Below are 24,242 nucleotides of genomic sequence, written 5' to 3' on the forward strand. Positions count from 1 at the left end.
AAAAGGGGGGACATAGTATTGGAAGACTTGGGGGTACAAAAATCCTCTTCTCCGTGCATTTTACTTTATATTATATTCAGCTTTTAAATTTTTACTATTTTTGGTCATGTTACCACTTAAAGGGTCTGTCTTCTAAGTAAACTGAGTAATCTCAATTGTTGGCATTTCCTATATTGCCTAAATTACATTAACGCAAGGAAATTGTAGATTTGGTAGAGGTAGCAGAGGCTGAACAAGTAGCAGGAGAATTGTTTCAGGGAGTCTTCTCTGCTCCTCCCTCTCCCCAGTTTTAAGCATCAAAATGTTCTTTGAGAGCTCTCAAACCTCAATTTATAGTTGGGCTAGATTTCTAATGAATACTGGCTAGCCAGCCAAACACTTAATAAGAACAGCTTGAACAAGGAGGGCTTCTCCTCCAAACTTAACTTTTTATTGGTGACTCCAGTCTCTGTGTTTTCTTCTTTGGGTACTCTCTGATTATACCAGTTCCTTAAGGTTCTGACCTCAAATGTTTATTTCTCCAACCTTCAAATTAGGTCATTTTGAGGGAAGTGGAATTTGTATACATTTTCCCACTTCCTTTCCCCCCAGTTAGAATTTTCACTTTTGTGTGTTGTTATTTTAAGTTTGGTAGTCTTGGTGTTTACATGTACGTGATTTTGAAATCGCTACTCTGACATCATAACTAGGATTTCTAGAACATCTAATAAATTCTGAATTTGTTTTTCTGCTATTTGATTTTTGTGAAATTGAACTTATGTTTTATAGTGGGGTTCCAATGTGTATCTGTGTTACAAGAAGTCTGTACCTGCTTCTAATTCAATAGCATATAAAGCTGGTAAGTTATTTTTAAACTGTCCCTTTAGTATGTTTATTGGCACACATTAATATCTCAGCACAAGAGAAATGTTTCCTCATCAAATGATCCTTTGTATTATGTTTTTTGTTTGAAATAATGCTTAAAAAATAAAAGTCTCTACAGAGTACATTAAACATTTTCTTCTTAAATGTTTATTAAATAAGATCTTTCATAGTGAGACTGTGTGGTTAAAGTCTTGGTTTTTTCCTACTTCATTAAATTAAAATATCTATCTTTTTGTGCAAATTGAGAATTGTTTATTGTCATATTGTATTTTGGAGGTCAGCTTATAATTTTACTCCTTATGTTTATTTCTTTGATTTGTAACCATACTTTTATTTTCCATAAAAAATAGATTTCCTTTCTTCCATTATAAACCACCCCAGCCATTGGAGCGGGGTCAAGGGAGAGATGGGGTGGGAATAATGGCTTGAGAAACTTTTCCACCAAGAAGTAATTAAAACATCTCTCAGTGTTGTATTAACTATATAATGAAATGTCGTGGCTTGTAAAGATTTTTAAAATGTAACTTCTCTTTCCCATTGACATCATGAGATTAGAACAGAAAATACAGTTATGATCCAGTTGCAAAATAGAACAAATTCAAACTATCGTATGGTGAAAAGAAGTAATCATATCATTGAGTATGCACGATTCTTTCAGAAAATAGTATTAAAGATCAAACTAGTTCATATGATTGAGAAAAAAAGTAAATTTTTCAGGTAGCAGTTAATATTCATATTGATGTGATTTTTATTTTAATTCTTAACTTTAATTCTTAAACTGTTCTCTCTTTACCTTGATTATTATTAGGCTTTCTTTTACCTTTAAAAAACAACTGCATTTTAAAAATTAACCTCATAAACCTACTTTATGTTCAGATTTCAAGAGCAAAACCATATTAGAATCTAGGCTTTTGTTGCTGTATTTTTAAAAATTTTAATGCCAGGAAAATCTTTAATGAGTCAGTAGCAAGTTGTTGTCTAGCTCTTGGCCTTTAGATATACCAGGCCTCACGAAGAGATTTTGTATTAGATATTCTGAAGGTTACTAGTGATAACAGCAGGGTAGGAGGAAATGGCCGCTATTCAGTCTGTGATGTTTTCTTCCCCGACTGCTCTGAAGCGTTCTGTGTTTGGTGCCCTTGTTTTTACACAATTTCTGTTTGAAGTTTTCCCAAATGAACTCAGAGGAGTGTCTAGCAGTGTTTATTTAATCTGGCTTCTGGTGGAGTAATTTTTCATTATCCTCCCCACCCAGGTTGGGGAGGAAAGGGCCATATGTATTTTGTACTCAACTAGGTGGAAAGTTTTTCTAAATATTTCCTACCATTCTTCCCTTTAGTAATAATATGCGGCTGTATTACTGTAAAATTTACTGGTTATCTGGGCCAGTGTCTTAAATGAATATGCAGTTAAGCAAAACAAATTCCCTTTTTTAAAAAATGGCTATGTCCAAAAAAGTTGGTATATGTTATTGAACTTTTCATTCGTGGTTAATAGGATGCTGAAGGGACTAATGCTAAATTTCTTAATTTTCATAAGTTAATTTGGTACTTGATTTTGATGTTTCGTATGTATACCTTTGTCTGAAGCTGTAGATCTGCTTTTCCTAAACTGAGTTTTGTACCCTTTAAAGATACTAATAATTTAAATTTGTTTTTTTACCTCCCCCCCAAAGGGTTAATTTTTAGATATCCAGAAGAAGACTATGAATCTTTTCCACTCTCAGAATCTGTACCTCTCTTCTGCCTTCCTATGGGAGCTACTATTGAATGCTGGGATCCCCAAACCAAATACCCACTTCCAGTTTTTTCAACTTTTGTTCTGACAGCTTCTTCTGCAGAAAAGGTATATATTAAAATAATAATCTTTGTTATAAAAGTTTTTCAAGATCTCAATTGATCTATTTTTTGTTTTCTTTTTGATTATTAATGTAGAAAATAAAAAGTACTTAATTTTTAAAATAAGCATTAATTTGGCCATATAGTGATTGACTTAGTTCATTACGTTATTAATGCAAATAAGATTGCATAGGAAGTATTTCAAGAGCTAAAAGAAGAAAGCTTTCTAGATTAGCACTTTAAAGCATCAATTTACATAGAGTTACTTATGTCAGGGTCCTGTGTTATTGTTTTTTTAAAATCAGTTTAAATACTCAGTCTTTGTTTACAGCTTATATAAGTCTTTTTGTGACTTAGTTGTTGAGAGTTGCTTTGGCTGATGTTACAGCTAATCAATGCCTAATTATAAATCAGTCATAGCTCTTCATAGAAGTTGACCTTCCAAGGATATATGCTTTATTTCTTTCAAGTTAGTTTCTCATCTAGTTGATCACCATAAATGTATAGCCACAAATTGTAAGCTTCATCAAGTACATGAAACCTTGCTAAAAAGTTTAAATTTTAATTTTCTAAAGTGAAATATTGAGAATTTCTGTGCAAAGTAATGTGTTCATCTGGTAGAATATGTTAGGTCAGTTGCTTTGCTTGGCATATTTAGTATTTTTTGAGGACTTTTGAATCTGGCAGATAGGAATGTAGGAAATGTGATAGGGTTTGTTCTCTGGTTCCCTTTTGAGGCTGATCAATTTTGTATCAAGTGTGTAGAGAAGCTATTTTAAGAGTTATCCAGTGATCAGTGCATTTTCTGATAATGTTTGCTAATTTATGGTGCTATTGTATTTCCAAAAAGCAAAATCAATTTTCTACTTTATGTAATTTTGCCATTAAAAAAAACTCATGCTCTCTTATTTTTACAGAGAAATCATGTGAGGTGTCATATTTGACAACAGAATTATTGTGTGATGGTATCTGTGATTTTGTAGGACTAAAACATTTGCAGAAAATTAGATTATATAGAACATAAGTAGAATTTAAATTTGCTGCTTCTTGTGAAATTTCCTTCTGGTTACCTGTGAAAATTCTATAGAATTCAGTGTCATATGCTAGAACTATGTAATAAATAATAATCCAATAAAGTGTTACTTTGTTGTTCCATTGTTGTGTAGGTTTAGGTCCTGACTCTGAAACTTATCAACTGTGTGCCCATAGTTAACTATATTAACCTCTCTGGGCCTGACTTTTTTCCTCTGCAAAGTGAGGTAGTTGGATAAGAATAGATGGCCTCTCAGGTCTCTTGAAAGGTACAGATTAGACATACAAATTTTTGGCTTTAATGTACTTTATTATTTACAAAAGAAGACTTTTATTTAGGTTTATGGTGATGGAGAAAGTTAGGCAATGGTAATAGCATTGCCTTTCTTCCCTGCCTCCCTGCCCTTCCACCCCCCCAAAAAAGGGAAAAATAAAGAATAGTGTCAATGTAATTTTTTTACAAATATAAAATAGTACCCAAAGACCTTCATAAGGGACACAGACAAAGCTGGATGGTATTGTTACTGTCATGTTAAATTTATTATTATAGTCTCTATGCAATACAGAGTCAGAATTTCATATGTACGGTCCCTCTTTGTTCTCGTACATAGAAATGTTCATGCTTGTTGATGTTTATCAGATTCATAATGGAGAAAATTTATTTTTAAAAAGGGAACACATAGACAATATTCTACAGTGTGCCATATCTTTACAATCACATAATTGACTGCATGACACAAAGTATAGAATACCCCAATCAGCTTATTGTGAGGATCTAAATAAGTTAAAATGCCACCTTAATGTCATTCCTCTGATAACGTATTTCACATGTGTATGTTAAAATTGCTTAGGAGAGGCAACAAAAGAGAGAACTTTTTTTATGATCCTTTGACTTATTAATGTGAATGTGAAGATGTAATATTGTATGCCCCATAAAGGAGTTGGACACTTCCTGGAAGATGTCCAGCACAGAGTCTAAATGGAAGATAGAATCCCTGTAGATTGCTTCTGTTGGCACATGATACTATGTTAATTGCATCAAGCCCTGGGACATTGCATAATCTTCCAAAAGAGGTAGAAATCATGCTCATTCAAGAGTTAACATGTACCTGTCCATAGGAAAATCCCAGTGGATGAAGAAAGTCTATTTTCTTTCTTTTTTTTCATTTGGAAGATTTTTAAAATTAATTTATTTATTTTTAGTTTTCAACATTTACTTCCACTAGATTTTGAGTTCCAAATTTTCTCTCCATCTTGTCCCTCCCCGCACCCTAAGATGGCATGCATTCTGAATACCCCTTCCCCTAATCTGCCCTCCCTTCTATCTCCTCTGCTCCCCTCTTATCCCCTTCCCTTTCTGTTTTCCTGTAGGGTGGGATAGATTTCTGTACCCCATTGCCTGTATATCTTATTTCCCAGTTGCATGTGAAAACAGTTTTTTAACATTTGTTTTTAAAATTTGGGGTTCTAAATTTTCTCCCTTCCTCCCTCCCCACCCACCCTCATTGAGAAGGCAAGGAACTCGATACAGTTTATACGTGTGTAGTCATGCAAAACACTTCATAGTAGTCATGCTGTGGAAAACTAACTCTGTTTCCCTTCATCCTATCCCGGCCCCCATTTATTCTATTCTCTCTTTTGACCCTGTCACTCCTGAGAAGTGTTTGCTTCTGATTACCCCCTCCCCCAATCTGCCCTCCCCTTTCTCATCCTCCCATACCCCCCCCACTTTTTTATCCCCTTCACCCCTGTTTTCCTGTAGCGTAAGATAGATTTTCATGCCTAATCGAGTGTGTATGTTATTCCCTCCTTAAGCCCAATCCTATGAGAATAAGATTCACCTCCCCCTACCCCCCAGCAACTTCCCCTCCTGTAAAAGCCTTTTCTTATCTGTTTTATTTGTTTTATGCGAGATAATTTACCCCATTCTGCCTCTTCCATGCTCCTTCTCCCAGTATAATGCTCTCTTACCCCTTAATTTTATTCTCCAGATATCACCCCTTCATCTTCAACTCACCCTGTGCCTGCCCTTCCTCTCCCCCCCCATTTATAAATATAATATTTTTCCCCTCTAACTACCCTAATACTGAAAAACGTCTCATGAGTTACAAATATCATCTTTCCATGCAGGAATGTAAGCAGTTAAACTTTAATAAGTCTCTTATAATTTCTCTTTCCTTTTTTCCTTTTCATGCTTCTCTTGAGTCTTGTATTTGAAAGTTGAATTTTCTATTCAGCTCTGTCCTTGAAATGCTTGAAAGTCCTCTGTTTCACTGAATTTCCACTTTTTCCCCTGAAGGATTATACTTAGTTTTGGGGGTAGGTGATTCTTTGCTGTAATCCTATCTCTTTTGCCCTCTGGAATATCATATTCCAGATCCTCTGGTCCCTTAATGTAGAAGCTGCTAAATCTTGTGTTATCCTAATTGTGTTTCCACAGTACTTGAATTGTTTCTTACTGGCTACTTGCAATATCTTCTCCTTGACTTGGGAGCTCTGGAATTTGGCTACAGTATTCCTAGGAGTTTTCCTTTGGGGATCTCTTTCAGGAGGTGATTGGTAGATTCTTTCAATTTCTATTTTGCCCTCTGGTTCTAAATATCAGGGCAGTTTTCCTTGATGATAATTTCTTGAAAGATGATGTCTAGGCTCTTTTTTTGATCATGGCTTTCAGGTAGTCCAGTAATTTTTAAATTATCTCTCCTGGATCTATTTTCCAGGTCAGTTGTTTTTCTGATGAGATATTTCACATTGTTTTCTAATTTTTCATTCTTTTGGTTTTGTTTTACAATGCCTTGATTTCTCAAAGTCAGTAGCTTCCAGTTGCTTCATGCTAATTTTTAAGGATGTTTTTTCTTCAGTTGGCTTTTTTCCATTTGGCCAATTTCTGCTTTTAGGCATTCTTTCCTCATTGGCTTTTTGGACCTCTTTTGCCATTTGGGTTAGGCTATTTTTTAAGGTGTTATTTTCTTCAGTATTTTTTTGGGTCTCCTTTAGCAAGCTGTTGACTTGTTTTTCATGATTTTCTTGCATCACTCTCATTTCTCTTCCCAGTTTTTCCTCTACTTCTCTTACTTGCTTCTCAAAATACTTTTTGAGCTTTTCCGGGCCCTGGGACCAATTCATTTTTCTTGGAGGCTTTGGATGTGGGAGCTTTGACTTTGTTGTCTTCTTCTGGTTGTATGTTTTGTTCTTTGTCACCAAAGAAAGATTCTGTAGTCTGACTTTTTTTGTGAAGTTTGCTCATGATCCTAGCCAATTATTTGACTTTTAAACTCTTTGTTAAGTTAGGGGTCTGCTTCCAGTGTGGAGAATGTACTGTCCCAAGCTTTCGGGGTTTTGTGCAGCTGTTTTCAGAGATACTTCTAGGGACCTGTAAATTTTCAGTTCTTCCAAGGTGGTATGATCAAGGGCGAGGTGTTTACTTCTGTGCTGTGGTCTGTGAGTGACCACAGGCCCTCTTTTCTGCCTTGGAATTGTGAAGAGGATTCCCTTTCTACTGCCACCACAAGCTCCACCACTTCCATGCTCTTCCTTGCCCCAGGATTGCCACCCATTTCCGAGTGTGGGCAAAGCAAGAGAATTCTTCCTTAGCACCAGCAAAGAGATCCATGCAATCCCCTTCTGATCAGCCACTCAATTCCCCCTCCATCTGTGGGGCTGAGAGCTCCAGAAGCAGCCACTGCCCTGGGCTCCTCTCTCACCGCGGTCCAATAGACCTTTCCTACTGATCTTCTAAGTTGTCTTTGGTATTTGTGGGTTGACAAATCTGGAAAAGCTAGAGCTGCCCATGATTCAGTCCCCTGACTCCTGCTCCAGGTTCCCAGAGGCCTGGTCTTTGCCTGTGTGCCCACACTGAGCTGCATTCCTCTCCTAGCCTGGCGCAATAGACTTTTCCAATCAACCATCCAGGTTGTCTTGGGCTAGAAGTTTGTTTCACTCTGTCTTTTTGTGGGTTCGGCTGCTCTAGAATTTGTTTAGAGACATTTTTTATAGATATTTGGAGGGGTTTGGGGGAGAACTCAAGCAAGTCACTGCTTTTACTGTACCATCTTGACTCTGACCCGAAAATCTGTTTTCTAGACTGAGTGAATGCAGTTGATTAGGATTACTCATTATGCAGATCATTCATATCTTTGGGTTTTTTCTTAAATTAAAAAAATAAATTTATTACTTGTTTACAAATGTGGTTTTGAGTTCCACATTCTCTCCTTCCTGCCCCCACTCATTGAAAAGACAAGCAATGTGCTATCAATTGTGCATGTGAAATCATCAAAACATTTCCACATTAGCCATGTTGCAAAAAAGAAAAATAAATAAGTGAAAAAATTGTGGTTCAGACTACACTCAAAGTTCATCTGTTTCCTCTCTGGAGGTGGATAACATTTTTCATCATGAGTCGTTTGGAATTGTCCTGGATCATTGTCTTCAGAATAGCTAAATCTTTCACAGTTGATCATCATTACAATGTTGTTGTTACTATATAAGGTGTTCTTCTGATATTCTGCTCACTTCACTTTGCTTGAGTTCATATAAGGATTCCCAGGTTTTTTTTGAAACCATCTTGCTCATCGTTTTTTTTTTTTTTTTGTATTAACATTTTTATTTGAAGTTTTGAGTTCCAAATTGTATCCCTCCCTCATCTTCCAGCTCTGAGATGGTAAGCAGTCAGATGGAGGTTATACATATGCAATTATGTAAAATATTCCCATATTAGTCATTTTGCATAAGAAACTGGCGTAAAAGAAAAAAATGAAAGAAATGAAAATGGCATGTTTCAGTCTGTATTCAAACAATATCAGTTCTTTCTCGAGGCAAATAATACATTTCATGTTTAGGTCTTTGGGATTGTCTTGAATTATTGTGTTGCGGAGAATAGCAGTAGTTTATTCATAGTTCTTTATGAAACAGTATTGCTGTTTGTATACAACATTTTCTTAGTTCTGTTCACTGTACATCAGTTCATGTAAGTCTTTTCAGGTTTTTCTGAAATTATTCTGCTTGTAATTTTTTTTTTTAAGGCAGTTGGTGTTAAGTGACTTTCCCAGGTTCACACAGCTGGTAAGTGTCAAGTGTTTGGTCTGAGGCTGGATTTGAACTCAGGTCATCCTGACTTCAGGGCCAGTGCTTTATCCACTGCGCCGCCTATGTACCCCTGCTTGTAATTTTTTATAGCACAATAATATTCCATTACAATCATATATACACAGCTTGTTTAGCCATTCCCCAATTGATGAACATACCCTTGATTTTCAGTTCTTTGCTACCACAAAAAGAGCTGCTATAAGTATTTTTGTGCATATAGATTTTTTTCCTTTTTCTTTGTTCCCTTTGGGATATAGACCTAGTAGTGGTGTTGTTGAGTCAGAGGGTTTGCAGTTTTATAATTCTTTGGGCATAATTCCAAATTGTTCTGGAGAATGCTTGGACCAGTTTACTATTTTGCCAGCAGTACATTAATGTACCTATTTTTATATATCCTCTCCAGCATTTTTTCATTTTCCTTTTCTGTCGTGTTAGCCAATAATGGATATGAGTTAGTACCTCAGAGTTGTTTTAATTTGTATTTCTCTAATTATTAGTGATTTAGAATATTTTTTCATGTAACTGATAGTTTTGATTTCTTCTGAAACTGCCTGTTCATATCCTTTAACCATTTATCAGCTGGAGAATGGATCTTATTTTTATAAATTTTAGAAATTTGACTCAGTTCCATGTGTGTTTGAGAAATGAGTCCTTTTTTAGAGAAATGTGCTGTAAAATTGTAATTGAAAGGATTACTTAATGTGAAATTTCAATTTAGGTTTAGATCTCAAGATATAATAACACGTACTCAGTATAAACTTAACAGATAATCACATTTATTGTACAATGATTAATGGTACTTAAGGCAAAACACACACATAAAGATGAGAAAAACATTCAGTATAATAAGTAATCAAAATAAAGAAAAGGGGGAATAAGAAAAGAAGGAATACACACTCACTGACCAGGTGAGCTCAAGCACCTCGTAGGCTGGGGAGACTGAAGAATGGCCAAGAAATCTTGGTCAGGGAGGCAACGGGGTGGCATCCTGCTCTGACTCAGTAGAAGCCATGCACATATTCAACTTCTGACCACAACAGAGATTCGGCGTCCCTATCTCTGACATCAAAGTACTCCAAAAATCCCTTTCCAAATTACCCCTTTTATATCTATGTAAACTAGGGAAAGACAATCTTAATATTTTGTTTTGTGTACGTACCCTTAGTGAGCGCTCAAGTCCAAACACATATTCTAGCAAAAGTTGGGGCTTGATCAGAGCCCCAAATATCTGTTGTATAAATCTCCAAGGAGTGATCAATTCCTTGGACAGTTACATACCTTTCTCAAGAAAAATGTTCCTTGAGATGAATTGCTTTCCCAGTAACATAGTTTGTTGGTTATTTAATGTTCCATCTCTGTGGTCCTGGCCATTCATTGGTAACTACAATTTTATTTTTATGTCAGGTCATGAGGCAGTTACACCATTAGGTTATGAGATGGTTACACAGAGGGCTGGGGGGGAATCTATCCTCCTCAGTTTCCCTTACAAAAATTGTTTCCCAGTTCACTGCTTTTATTAATATTTTTGTTTTGTTTGTGCAAAACAAACTTTACATTTGATGTAATCAAAATTATCTGTTTTACCTCTTGTGGTCCTCTCTCATTCTTGTTTGGTCATAAACTTTTCCCTTTTCCATAGACCTATTGTGATATCACCCTTTATGTTTAAATCATGTATCCGTTTTGAGCTTATCGGAGTAAACTGTTTGAGATATTGGTCTATGCCTAGTTTCTGCCTGACTGTTTTCCATTTTTACCCATTTTTGTCGGATAGTGAATTCTTACCCCCAAAGCTTTGGATATTTGGGTTTATTTATCAGACACTTGATTTTTTTTTTAACTTTTTAGGCATTTGGGGTTAAGTGACTTGCCCAGGGTCACACAGCTAGTAAGTGTCAAGTGTTTGGTCTGAGGCCGGATTTGAACTCAGGTCCTCCTGAGTTCAGGGCCAGTGCTCTATCCACTGCGCCATCTAGCTGCCTCTATCAGACACTTGATTACTGGGATCATTTACTTCTGTATGTGTACTTAATCTATTCCATTGCAGGTCACCTAGGTGGCACCGAAGGTAGCATTAAGAATTTTGTCAAAATGACGTGCAACTAGAAAACGTTACTAGAACAAAGGAAAGGATAAGTCAAGAGACCTAGAAGAAGGGCTCAACACATTGCATTGCCTGGCAGGGGAGGGATTATAGGAATATATGAATGAGAGTCACAAAGAATGAGAAATTATAGAAGAGATTCTTTATGCATTTTCTGGAGTGAGTTCCACATCAAGTATTCAGCCCCTAGAAGTGCTTTGTTGTTATTTGTCAGTTCTTGAAGAGGACAGTGACAACAGGAAGGTGATGCCATGACTTGCAAGTGAATTGGATTTAAGTGAGGGAGGGCTGTGCAAAGTCACCAGCCCCACTTTCTCTTCTGGAGCTATCTGGATCCAGTGGCAAAATAGAGATCAGGACAACTGGAGATGGCCCTGTGGCTAATAATGGGAGATTTAACTATAGTGATAATACCTAGGAAAGTCCTGGCCTATTCCCAACCTCGGATTGTGAGATTTGGAGAGGGTTGATGCTACACTATGAGTCCTTCTACAGTTGTCAGGACACAAGGTTGATGATGGCGTCCTTGGCCTTCCTCTTCAATAATGAGGTGTTAAACAGTGAATTTTCTGGTGAGTAAAGGAATGAGTTGGCAGGCTTGCAAGATACTTGGCTGTTGTGCCCACTGAACCACTGGATCTTTCCATTTGCTCTGAAGCTCAGTCTTAAGATTGAGTAGGCTTTTCTGTCCATACTGAAGTTGAACACTCATATATTTATTGTCTCCCTCAACTAGAAATGTAAGCTTTTTTAGAGTGGAGACTTGATTTCTATTGTTTTTGTATGTTTGGCACTTAGCACAATGCTTGGCACGTAATATTTAATATATTTAAATTCATCTGTTTATCACAGTCCCACAAAAATCAGGAATATTATTTTTTCCAAAGATTTTTCTTTAAAAGTATGATTTTAAAAGGTGTTCCTTAAATAGGTTTTTTTTTTTATTTTAAGCCTACTGGATTAAAAATTTTCTCTGCACTACAACTCAGATAGATTATTTTTAGTAATGTCAATAGGAAAATAGTATTCCTTTAGATATTAGCTAGATATATCTTATGGAAGTATATTTGTACTGTATTAATTTTTGTTCTTTCTAGTTTATTTGTATTTTTAAAATTAATTATAAGTTGGGAATTATATAAATACAGAAGAATTTATAAAGTATATAAAGAGTATATAGCAATATAGAAGAGTATATAAAGAATATCCAAGCTGAGGTTAAAGCCATTTTTAAAAATTAACTTCATTTGAGAAAATACATTAGCTTATGTTAATAACCTCAAAGTTAATTATGTCCTTAGTAGGATGAATGTTCTGTTATCTTTCAGGTCTATGGTGCTGCTATCCAGTTTTATGAGCCATATTCTCGGGAGCTGCTAACAGAAAAGCAGCTTATGCAACTGGGCCTTTTGACACCTGTGGAAAGAAGAGTGGTCCCCAAATCCATCAATTCAAACAAATGCATATGTCTGCTCTCACGCTGGCCTTTCTTTGAAGCTTTTAGAAAATTTCTTATGTTTATCTACAAACTTTCAGTTTCTGGACCTCATCCTCTTCCCATTGAAAAGTATGTATGTCTTCAAGTGTCTTCGGTGAGGTTACTGATATTGAAAACATAGGAACTTAGGTGTATATATTTTATGTATGTGTATCTGTATAAATTTATGTTTCTTTGTTAATTTTCAGCACAGCAACTAAGCAGCATTAATCAGCATCATAAACTTGGTACTGAAAGGGATCTTAGTGGTCATCTCTCCATCTACCCTTCCACCTTCCCCCAAAAACTCATAGAGATCTTGATAAAAAAATGAAAAGAATGGGGCAGCTAGGTGGCACAGTAGGTAGAGCACCAGCCCTGGATTCAGGAGGAACTGAATTCAAAACTGGCCTTGGACACATAACACTTACTAGCTGTGTGACCCTGGGCAAGTCACTTAACCCCATAGCCTAACCAAAAAACAAAAAGTAGTAAAGCCTGAGAAGAACAGAGCTAGAAAGGAAAACCCATGCCCTGCTATATATGTATATACCTGTATTTTTATATATACTTCAGAATATATCTTCTGTAATATATATTTTCCATTGGTCTGTCTTCAGATAACAAAAGAGATGATTAATGAGTGGGAAAATTTTAACTATCGAGAAAGAAAATTCAGATTAGTAAGAGAATCATCAACATTACAGAAAAATACGATGTCTCATTGTGCCTTGTAATATACAGGCACAAATTTCTTGTCCTGAAATTTTATAGAGAGTATTAATGATAGGGGAAGTAGGGAAAACAAGTTAAAATTTGAACAACTTTGGTTAAGTTTATAGCATTGGCTAATCTACAAATTTCACCTATGATTCATATTCAAAACTTCTTTAATTTAGAAGTTTTCAATCACAGTAAATATAAAGATGTAATAGCTTTTCTTTAAAAATAAAATCTCTTTTGTTCTTCTTAGCATTTTGTATCTTGTTTTACACTATATTTGTAATTTATGTATCCTGTCTTACACCCTAGAAATATCTTTGGCTCTATTAAAGCTGTTATCATAAAGTCATTTTATATTTATGTTCTCTATAGTCTTTGAATGCTATTGTGTCTTCCAAGATGAGATAAAAATGTAATAGTGTACAGAGTAAAGTAGCACTTAACATTTATGCTCTAGAATCAGCTCGGCTACCCTGAAATTGATACAGGTGTGTGATACCAGCTTAGGCAGTGCATTGACATGGTATTAACTTAATAATTTCTTAATTTGCAATAAAATCATTACTTAAAAATTTAATCCTTTGTTAGATAATATTACTAATAATATCAGGAAATATACTTTTATGTCCTCATTTTCTTATTAAATTCTGATATGTTTAATGTAAGTGAATATTTGTACTGTACTGTTTAGTTTTCCTGTCACTAAGGAGGTAAATTTTCACATATCTGGGTTGCTTGGCGAAATTACCTTAGTTTCTCCAAGAATTTTAGTATGTGTTTTATGGGACCAAAATAGTCTTTATGCTCTGTTTTAAAGAAAAAAGTATATATTTAAGTCTCCTGATAATGTTCAAATGGAAAAAATTACTACAGCAATAATAAAATCTTTGGAATAAAACGTTGTACTTACCATTTAGAGAGTTTACAAGTAAATAGTTAGCCGTGTTTCTTAAAAATGATGAATTTGTATTTGCAGTAACAAAATCAATATATAGAGTAAAACTTGATCATTAATAGTAATGCTAGTGATAACCTTGATTCAGTGGATTTTTGTAGTTTCCTTTTTCCTGTAATAATTTAATAGCTATGATGTGAAATAAAATGTTTTGTCAAAAAAAAAAGTTAGTATTCTTGTTTTATAAGTAGAGAAATTGAGACAGAAGTTAAGTGGCTTGTACAAGATTATAGTAGTAAAGCCAGCACTAGAATCCAGGTCTTCTGACTCCAAGGTAACTTATCACTAAATCACACTGAATTAGATGCTCTTAGGCCACCATCCTCTTTAGCATCGTGGAAGCTATGAATCTACCTCTTTAAAGCATTGTATTCATGTCATCCATCTTTTTATGGAGAAGATTGGCTAGATTGCTAGAATAAAAGCATAAAATAACTTGAGGTTCCAAAAAATATCCTAGTTCTTTGGTTCCATAATTTTTCATTGACCTTTACAAAATCTTCTTTTAACAGTAATGCTGTTTTCAAGTGTTTCATCAGTTTGAATGGGTTCAAATTTATTTATATTAAGGACCATTTGAAATTTGAGGGAAGGGGGAGTTGCTGGGTGGGTCTGAAGGTTACCTTTCCATAATGAAATCTTCAATTTTTGCATAATTATTTTTAAGTATATTTTACTACATGATTGTTCATGAATATTTGTTGTTGAAAGAAACAACTCTTGACCCTGTGCCCACCTAAGACTATGAAACATAGAAATATAAATGAAAGCTAATATTTACTGTGTTTAGATAGAACTTGTCAAATTAACTAAATATGAGGGGGAAGTCTTATGTTTTGAATTTCTTTTCAGGCACATCTCACATTTCATGCAAAATATCCCTTTCCCATCACCACAAAGACCAAGAATTCTTGTTCAGGTAATAAAAAAAAGGGGTGTATTGCATGGGTGGGGGATGTTGGTGTGAAATACGGATTTCTGTTAACTTTCTTTTCTTTATTCAAGTTATTTCTTTGGTCAAATTCAAGGATTTACTGAACAAATGATATTTAGTCTTGCATCCAAAGCATCATAATGCTTTATCTCCTTTCTTATTTTTCTTTTACATATTTATTCTGTACTTTGTAAATGTGGGGTAGATACTACCCAGAATCAGCAAAAAACACAATTTTAAACTTGGTTTTTCAGTTTGGCTCTGTTGTGTGTGTGTGTGTGTGTGTGTGTGTGTGTGTGTGTGTGTGTGTGTACATGTATATACGATCTCATTGCACTTATGTTATGATTTAAACGTAGCTAAACAGAAAGTTTTCGTATCTGTTCTGACATAGGTATCATATTATTGTGTTATTTTGAATATTTAAATTCTTTGTTATTAGAGGCTGTATTGAATATTACATTTGGAATATATGGGCTATATTTTAAAAATAAATCCCTTTAGGTTTTATGAAGCATATTGAATCTCTTTCTCTTCTGTTGTTCTAAAATAGAAAGAAGCTATTAAAAATTAAAAAAATAACTTGTTGAGTTTCCTTATAAAGATTGTGCATGGTATGATAGTGAGAGTCAGTCTGTCAGTAATCCCATAGTTCTTCAAGGATTTATATATTTTGCATTCAGTGCTATTGCTTGAATTTGAGATGCTACAAGACTGTGTATACTTGACATCAAAACTATTTCTATAAAACAGAATTATAGTGGCACAGAATCTGACCTGGAAGGGATATCCAAGGAAGTTTCTTCCAAATGGTATCTAAACAAGAATGCCTTCTACCAGAGTAACGTACAATTATCCAGTTATCCAGTCTTCACTTAAAGATCTCTGGGGAGGGGTCTTCACTTAAAGATCTTCGGGGAGGGATACGCACAGATTCTGGAGTCATTCCATTCCACTTTTGCCTAGCTCTAAAATTGTTAGGATGATATTCCATCTATCAGGCCTAAATTTACCTTGTAGTATTTTCCATCTTTTTCTTCTGGTATTGGCATTTGGGGGCAAGCAGAATAGGTTAATCCCCTTCATGTGATAGCCCTTCAGATATTTGAAGGCTCTTCTTTTAGCCAGGTTGAATAGCCCCAGTTCTTTTTAACTGAGTCTTATATGACATGATTATATGGCATTGCACTGTCTTGGTCATGCTCCTCTGGACCTGCATAATCAGTGTTTTCACTAAAATATGGTGCCTGGGACTAAACTCAGTATGTGAGAAGTGCTCTGACCAGGGTAGAATATTAATAAGCATAACACTTTCTTTAAGTCCTGGGCAATATTCCTCTCAATGTAGTCTAACATGACATTAGTTTTTGGCTGTCACATCTTCACTGTTAAGTGTCTTTTTTTTTTTTAAGAATTGGATCAGTATTCTAATCTTTTGAGATTCTGACTCTGATATCCATTATGTAAACTATCCTGCCTGATTTTGTGTCATCTGCAGATTCAATGTATATTTAGTCTAAGTCATTGATAAAAATATTAAACATCACTGAGACAATCGGAGATTCTTGGAGCTCTGTAGTAGAGATTATTTTGCAATTGAATGTTTATTCTTTAGCTCCAAATGTACTTAATTACAATATAATCTAGCCCACACCTATCTCTGTTTTGTGTGTTAGAGTAGCATATGAGAAAGGAATTTTTATCATAAATTGCTAAATGTTCTGCTTTTATGTTTTTTGGTAATTAGATTTTTTTCTTTCAATTATTAAGCATTTATTTTTCTGCTACCTCTGGGAAGTGGGGGTGGGGGAATGTGAGGAAGGGGAATATAACAAATGTGTGTAGTCAGAGCAGAAACAAGTTGGCCAAGTCCAAGAGTGTGTCATTCTGCTTAGTCAGTCACCTCTCTCTTAGTTTCATTCTCATCTTTAGCACCCCAAACATTTTTTATTTTTATTTTATTTTTTTGCTTTTTGGTGAGGCAGTCGGGATTAAGTGACTTGCCCAGGGTCACACAGCTAGTAAGTGTAACCCAAACACTATTCTTATATTACAATGCCACATTTTCCTATTTATTCTCTGTTAACTAGGTTTCATGTGTCTTTTTTTTTGGGGGAGGCCATTGGGATTAGGTAACTTGCCCAGGGTCACACAGCTAGTAAGTGTTTGAGGTTAGATTTGAACTCAGGTCCTCCTGATTCCAGGGCACTAGTGCTCAATCCACTGGGCCACCTAGCTGCCTCCATGTCTTTTAAAAATTTCAGTTGTTTTTCTTTGTTACAAGATAAGGTTTAATGCATAAAACAAAACAGAAATTAGGTGACATTTATATAGTGCTTTAAGGTATTACCTGTCCTTGCTTTGAACCTTTTTGAAGTCTTCTCTCTGCAGATTTAGGGTATGTATCAGATTATGTTTAGCTTTCCTTTTCTCTTTCATAAGTTCTGTGATAGAATAGTTGCTTACTCATTGCTGAGAATTAGGTCCAGAACATACATTGCCCTCATTGCTTTCTCCATGAGTTGAAAGATGAGAGAATCGTTAAAGCCACTCAAGAAATTGTTGGCTGCTGTGCTTTAAATAGAGACAGAACTTCAACAGATGTCCAGATACTTTACATCTCTCATTCCTTGCTGTCCTTCTGTTATTCTTGTGATGTTTTTTCGACTTCTTAGCATGTTTCCTCTTTCTTTCCATATGGTCTCTAATATATTGTAATGAAAAATATTTCTTATGTTTGTGCTTCCACTTTTTCTATCAAAACACTTTCCACCATGCTTTCCTCTTTAGGTTCTTAGATTTTGCCATATAAGTATATCTTCTTTTTTAAAATAAATTTTTATTGATATCTTCTATTTCTTATATCATCACAGTTATTCCAGATATTCCACCATATATTTTTAGAAGTACAGAAAACATCAACACAACTGATTGATAACACTGAAAAATTCTGAAAACATGTGCAATGCATAGCATCTGTGGACATCCCACATTCACAAACTGTTAGGTTAGGAGTGTCTTTCTTAAGGACTGCTTGATCTTTATAATTTTGTTCCATTCACTTTTGATTTTTTTTGTTGTATGGTTCTTTTTATTTACGTTGCCTTAGTCATTCTGTATTGTTTTCTTGACTCTGTTTCCTTTACTCTGCATCTGTCAGTATAGGTCTTTGCAAACTTTTCTACACTTAACACATTTCTCATTTCTTACAGCATAGAATGCTGTTACATTCATGTACCACAGTTCGTTTAGCCATTCCCCAATTGATGGGCATCTACTTTGCTATAAATATTTTGGTGTATGAAGACATTTTTCAATGACTGCTTTAGGGGTATAAGCTCAGTAGTGGAATCTCTGGTTCAGATGTCATGGACATTTTAGTCATACTGCTAGCATAATTTCAAATTACTTTCCAAAATGCTTGCACCACTTCATAGATCCACCAACAATATATTAGTGTGTACTCATCGTTCCACAATTCTTCTAATATTGACAATTACCACGTTTTATCAACTTTGAGTATGTCTTCTTAATGTGCAATGATATTCTGTTCCTCTCCCTAGCCTCTCCTTACTAATTCTTTTCATTTAAATAAAATATATCCTTTTACAGTCATATTCTAGTTGTAGATCTAAATGATTGTACCAAATCATGGGTCCATTAGTATTGATTTAGAATGCTTATTTATCTGCAGTCCCTCTAGTACTGAATTTTTGCAATTTTTTTTTACTGTCTTTCCTAATTTGTTAAGTTTATGATATTGCATAGATTTTTTGAAATGTGCATGTTTAGGTTTTTAATTTGGTGGCCATATAATTTAGTAGTAATTTTTGATATTTTCTTTATGTCTTTCTGCATTTGTTGTTGTTCATTTAGTTAATGTATTTTTCTATTCTTAAAAATCAGTTTTGCTAAATTATTTTCAAGTTTTTACGTCTTTTAAACAATTCATTTTATTAATAACTTTCCATTTCGGTTTGTTTCTTGAATTTCCATAATCTGCATAGTGCTTGTTCTGCCATTTTCATTGATTTTCTGTTTTTAAATTTTAATTATTTTTAAAAAATTGACAAGCATGTAGTTTCTCTCTTTTATTTCCCCGTACTATTACAAACAAAAAAAGAAAACCCTTGTATCAAATATGCCTAGTCAAATAAAAGAAATTCCCACATTCCAAAAACGTGTGTCTCATTCTACATCTTGAGTCTGTTATCTTTTGCTTGGTCTGGAAATTGGCAGCATTCTTCATCAGTGGATTGTGATTGGTCATTGTGCTTATCTAAATTTGTCTTTTAAAGTTGTTTGTCTTTACAGAGTTGTTGTTACTATATAAATATATGATTCTGTCCACTTCCTTCTTCATCACTCAGTTCATATGAGTCTTTCTAGGGTTCTTTGAAGCCTCCTTAAAAAATTTTTTTTTCTTAAGGTATAATTATTATGTAATATATGAATATAATGGAAAGGGACTTTCTAGGTTTTTTAAAAATTGCATGCTTTGTCAGTCTTTTTTTCTGTTTTACTGATAGGCCTTCAGGTATGTAAATTTTTTTCGTAAGAACTATACTGGCTACCTTCACAATGTGGTATATTGTTTCATTATAATTCTCTTCAGTATACTTGTTAGTTACTATCATTTTTTTCTCTTACCTTCACTACTTAGGACAGCAGTTTTAATGTCTTTTAAACCTTCTATTATTGTTTTTTAATTATGATTTTTACTGCATTATAATTGGTAAAGGCAGTATTTAATGATTTCTGCCTTACTGTGTTAATTTGAATTCTTTGTTCCTTAACATATGATCCATTTTTTAAAATAAATTCCATGGACCCCTTGCATGTGAACATTTTCTGATTTCCATTCTGAAGATGCCTTCTGTTACCTTAAAAGTCTGTAATTTCTGTCTTGTTTATCTTTGTTGTATTTGTCAAACTGAGTACACACTGTTACGGTCAACTTTAATTAGCATCTTACTATTTAGATCTTTTTTTGTTTGTTTTGTTCCAGTCTTTTAAGACTTAGGCTACTCTGCTATTCACTGCATCTGTATTTCCTACTGAAATTGTTTAATTATCTTAGGTCCCTTTAATCACATGTAGTTTCATTGTCTTTCCCAATGTTATTGGTTTGCCATTATGAAATTATGATTTGGATTTAGGCTTTTCAGGGGTCATATGAAGCCTGAATAGTTTTAATTCCAGCCCATATTTTTTCATCTATATAAATCCTGTGGAACAGGAGACTTTTTCTCTGATTTCATTAGTTTAAGGAACTTGTTGATTAGAAAATTAAGGTACCAGTTGTAGATGACTCTGTCATATGCGCTAGCTAAGAAAGAGAGGAAAGATATACTATGATAGTTAGCAAGGATGGTAGAATTTCATGAGAGTTTTTTAAGAATGGGGGACGTGTTTGTGGGTAGTAGAGAAATAATTCATATAGTGAGTTTCAAGGTTAGAGAACAAGTGGGGATGGTTAGGGGCAGGTAGTATGGTTGAGAACATGGGAAGCATGTGAGATCCAGAAGTGTAGAGGGCTTGATTTCAGCAATAAGAAGGGCCACCTTGGGGGATCATGTCAGGGACGAGATGAGAAGAAAGAAAGTGGTCACAATATTGTCTGCTAATGATTGAGGTGAGGTCATCAACTGAGAGATTGAGAGTCTTATGGGATATTTTGAGGATAGAAGAAAAGAGAAGCGTTTGAAAAATTTTTGTGGAGAATATTAATGTTAGGAAGAAGTAAAATTGCCTTGCTACATACAGTAAGAGCCTATTTGAGACTAGATAATATACATTTATATATAGATATAGGGAACATGATTATGTGATTTCCTCTAGCTGTTAGAAACAAATGGAATGGAAAATAATCAAAAAGCATTTATTAAGTGCTTACTATGTGCTAAACCCTCTGTTTAAAAGAAAAGGAAGTCAGCCAGCACCTGCATTTAAGGAGTTCACATTCTAATTGAGGGAGACAGCACATGAAGTAGGGTTGACTTCATGGCAGATGTAAAGACCAGGCATTATTAAGGACGTGGCAGGCAAGTCATCAGAGCAGATGGCAAAGCCCATGATGACACAGAGACTGGAACATAGTTAGTGCTTAATAAATGCTGTTTGTTTTTTTCCTCTTAGAAAGTGTTGGTAGGGCAAATGGCCCGTGCCTAGTGACTGTTGTTAAAGAGGTAAATAGTCCAAAGGTAAAGAGTAGAATGGGGCTCCACTTTACCTTTCTAGAGGTGTGGTTGATGAGGGTGGGGTCAGTTGGGTGTGTAACAACTAGTAGGAACTGGCTGTGGGGGGTTGGGGAAGCTTCTTAACTACCTTAGTTGTTGTTATGGCTACCAGTGTTGATTTTCATGATGGAAGTAATTTAGGATTGTAGCTTGAGAAGGCAGGATCATTGATAACCTTGAGATTTTCCTTTATTTTTAGCATATTTCATTCTAGCCTCTTTCATTTTTTATCCTGATAAAGTACTCTTGCATTAATCAGATTTGTCCTTCTTTGTTTGAAAAATTACTTCTTGCTGGCTGCTTACAACATTTTGTTCTTTGTCCTTTTGATTATGAAGACCTGTAACTTGGTAACTGTAATTTTTAGTTAAGTTAAATTGAGTATTTCCCTTTGACATCTTATGGATTCAGTGAGTTTTTTCCTTTCATGTTCTTTTGGGAGACCAATAATTCTCAGCTTGTCTTTTGGGCTTGTTGGGCTTGGTGTCTTGCTTTTGTTTGTAGGCAGGACATTTTCTAGAAACATCATTTTGTGTGCTGCTTTCTAGACAAAGTCTTACCCAATTTCCCAGCTGCTCGTGCCCTTCCTAGTGAACCATCTTCATATTTTTCTTGTTTTTGTTCAGCATATACATATTTATGTACTTTCTGTATTCTATATTATGTTATCTGTCTATCTAATCTATCAGTGTTGTATTCATCAATAAAATGGAAGATTCTTGATAGCCAGGATTATTTCGTTTTTGTCTGTGGTTCTTTAGTTTTCCTTTTACTGTATTTTTATACGTTATATTCTTCTAATAGTGTTTAAAGGCAGAGACTTTGATTTTTATCTTTGTATCAGCACTGTACACAGTTCTTTTCACGTAATAGGTGCTTAACAAGTATTTGTTGTTCAGTTGAATATCTTTTTATTTTGCTTCCCCCCCACCTCTCAGTTTTTTAACTGTCTTCCTGATTGACTCTATTCCTCACAGGGATTACTGCTCCACTGTGATTTTCCAACTGCCTTTCCTACTTGTTTTTTATGATCGTCTTGAATTTTCTTCCTTCATTCACCTTATTTCCCATTTTGTGGATGGCCTGTATTCCTTTATACCTCATTGTGATTCTAAAACACTCTGGAACTTCTTCCAAGTATGTCCCTTCTCTCTGTCTCTGTCTCTCTCTCTCTGTCTCTGTCTCTCTCTCTCTCTCTCTTTTGGCTAGGCATTGGGGTTAAGTGTCACACACCTAGTAAGTGTTACGTGTCTGAGGCCTGGATTTCGTTTTCTCTTCTTCAATTTACTGTTTCAGTTTTCTTTTTTGGATTTGGAGAGTTCTACTCTGTTTTCTTCTACAGTATTTGTTCTTATGTTGGACTTCTTTTTTGCCTACTTGTGACTTCAGATCTTTCAATTTTCTTAGGGTTTTCCTGTGAGGGATTCTTTCCTTAACTCTCTTTTCCTTGTTGCTCTCGTTTTACTTTATTTGGCAACTTTTTGTTGTTTTGAAGTGCTTACTTTCTAAGCCACTGCTAAGGGCTAGAGATAGAAGTGATAAACAATTCTTGCCTTCAAGGAGAAACATTATAATGGGAGATAATACGCAAACAGACACATATATAAACAGATACATAATGTATACAGAAAAAAGTGAAGATATGACTGGGGGTGGCACTAGCTGACTGGTGCATCAGGAAAGACTTCTCATGTTACTTCCCCCCCCCCCAACTTCCTGACATCAGGATTCTCCTATGCTTCTTCAGATTTCTTTACTTGTTCATATTTTTCTTTCTTTCTTTTTTTCTTTTTTAGGCAGTTGGGGTTAAGTGACTTGCCCAGGGTCTCATGGCTAGTAAGCATCAAGTGTTTGGTCTGAGGCTGGATTTGAACTGAAGTCCTCCTGACTTCAGGGCCGGTGCTCTATCCGCTGCGCCACCTAGCTGCCCCTTTTACTTGTTCATATTGAAGTGTTGTTCATTTTGTTTGGTTGAAGAAATGCTTCATTCTCCCTGATAACCTGGAGAGTTAAGAAATGTTCTTTGAGCCCCTTTCCCTTCTCTCCTACATGGAGCTTAAATTTTGAGCAGAGATAATAATTCCTTGGCTGTTGTTCAAAGACAAATAGGTCTTTGCAAACATATCACTGCAAAATTTATCCTTTTTTACATATCTTGTAGGTGCAAAATCCTCAGTCCTTTATTTCTTGCTGGTAGTTCTTGTTACCTCACTTTGGGAACTCTTTGCCCGTACTTAGCACCTTCCACTTCATTAGAACCTTTTTATTCAAATTCTTTTTCCTTGTTTTGTCACTTCATCTTTTCTATTAGTTTCCTTTCAGGACAGAACAAACCTCATTCTTCATTTGAATCTTCAGTAGCTTGTTCAGTCGTTTTAATAAATTGAGTAAATATGGCTTACTGGTCTTCCTATGATAGATGCTTGACCTTGACTCCACCTTCCTGCCTGTTATATTGGCAAACTGTTTAACTTAAATGTAAATATTTAGTTTATAACATTGGCTTTGCCAATTCAGATATTGTCTTGCTTTTTCACAGCTATCAGTCCATGATGCATTAATATTGTCCCAGCCGGTTTTTACACCTTTACCACTAAGGTAATTAATGATATTTAAAATTATGTATCACTAATCAGAAGGCAAAATCTTAATGTTTTGAGGACTAGGTTAAGTAAGTTAAGTACTTCTCTATAAAACCAAAGGAATTAAATTACCAGTCTTTCTAGATAGCATTTCATTTTATGCCACATGATTGTCATCTGAACTGAATTGTGAACATAAGAACAAAAGCTAGTGATTTTTTTCCACAGCTGTTCTGATAAACCTGCTTCTCAACATGATATTTGCCCATATATGTGTTATGACAAGTAATATGACTGATTTTTAATGTGGCTTACAGATATCTGTCTCATTGCTTTTTTTAGTCAGAATATATGTTGTATAAAAACATGTATGGATTATGAGCCACTCCTAAAATTTGCCCCTTCCCTC

At 35.0% G+C, this 24,242-nt stretch overlaps 1 protein-coding gene across 5 annotated transcripts in view; it reads left to right on the plus strand.

Annotated features, from left to right (window-relative positions):
• Positions 1–24,242, plus strand: part of DENND4C (DENN domain containing 4C) — a 123,050-nt gene that overhangs the window by 24,035 nt on the left and 74,773 nt on the right. For 4 of the 5 annotated variants that reach the window (XM_020967297.2, XM_020967298.2, XM_020967300.2 and 1 more), the window contains exons 4-8: positions 769–838; positions 2,540–2,709; positions 12,252–12,490; positions 14,931–14,997; positions 23,791–23,849. In XM_020967297.2, the coding sequence (XP_020822956.1) occupies positions 769–838; positions 2,540–2,709; positions 12,252–12,490; positions 14,931–14,997; positions 23,791–23,849 (605 nt within the window). Of the gene's footprint in view, positions 1–768; positions 839–2,539; positions 2,710–12,251; positions 12,491–14,930; positions 14,998–23,790; positions 23,850–24,242 lie in introns of those variants that run through there. The other variant, XM_078152988.1, reaches the window with a different exon arrangement.

Source organism: Phascolarctos cinereus, unplaced genomic scaffold, assembly GCF_003287225.1.
Source record: "Phascolarctos cinereus isolate Bilbo 61053 unplaced genomic scaffold, phaCin_HiC Scaffold_4;HRSCAF=312, whole genome shotgun sequence".
Classification (NCBI taxonomy): domain Eukaryota; kingdom Metazoa; phylum Chordata; class Mammalia; order Diprotodontia; family Phascolarctidae; genus Phascolarctos; species Phascolarctos cinereus.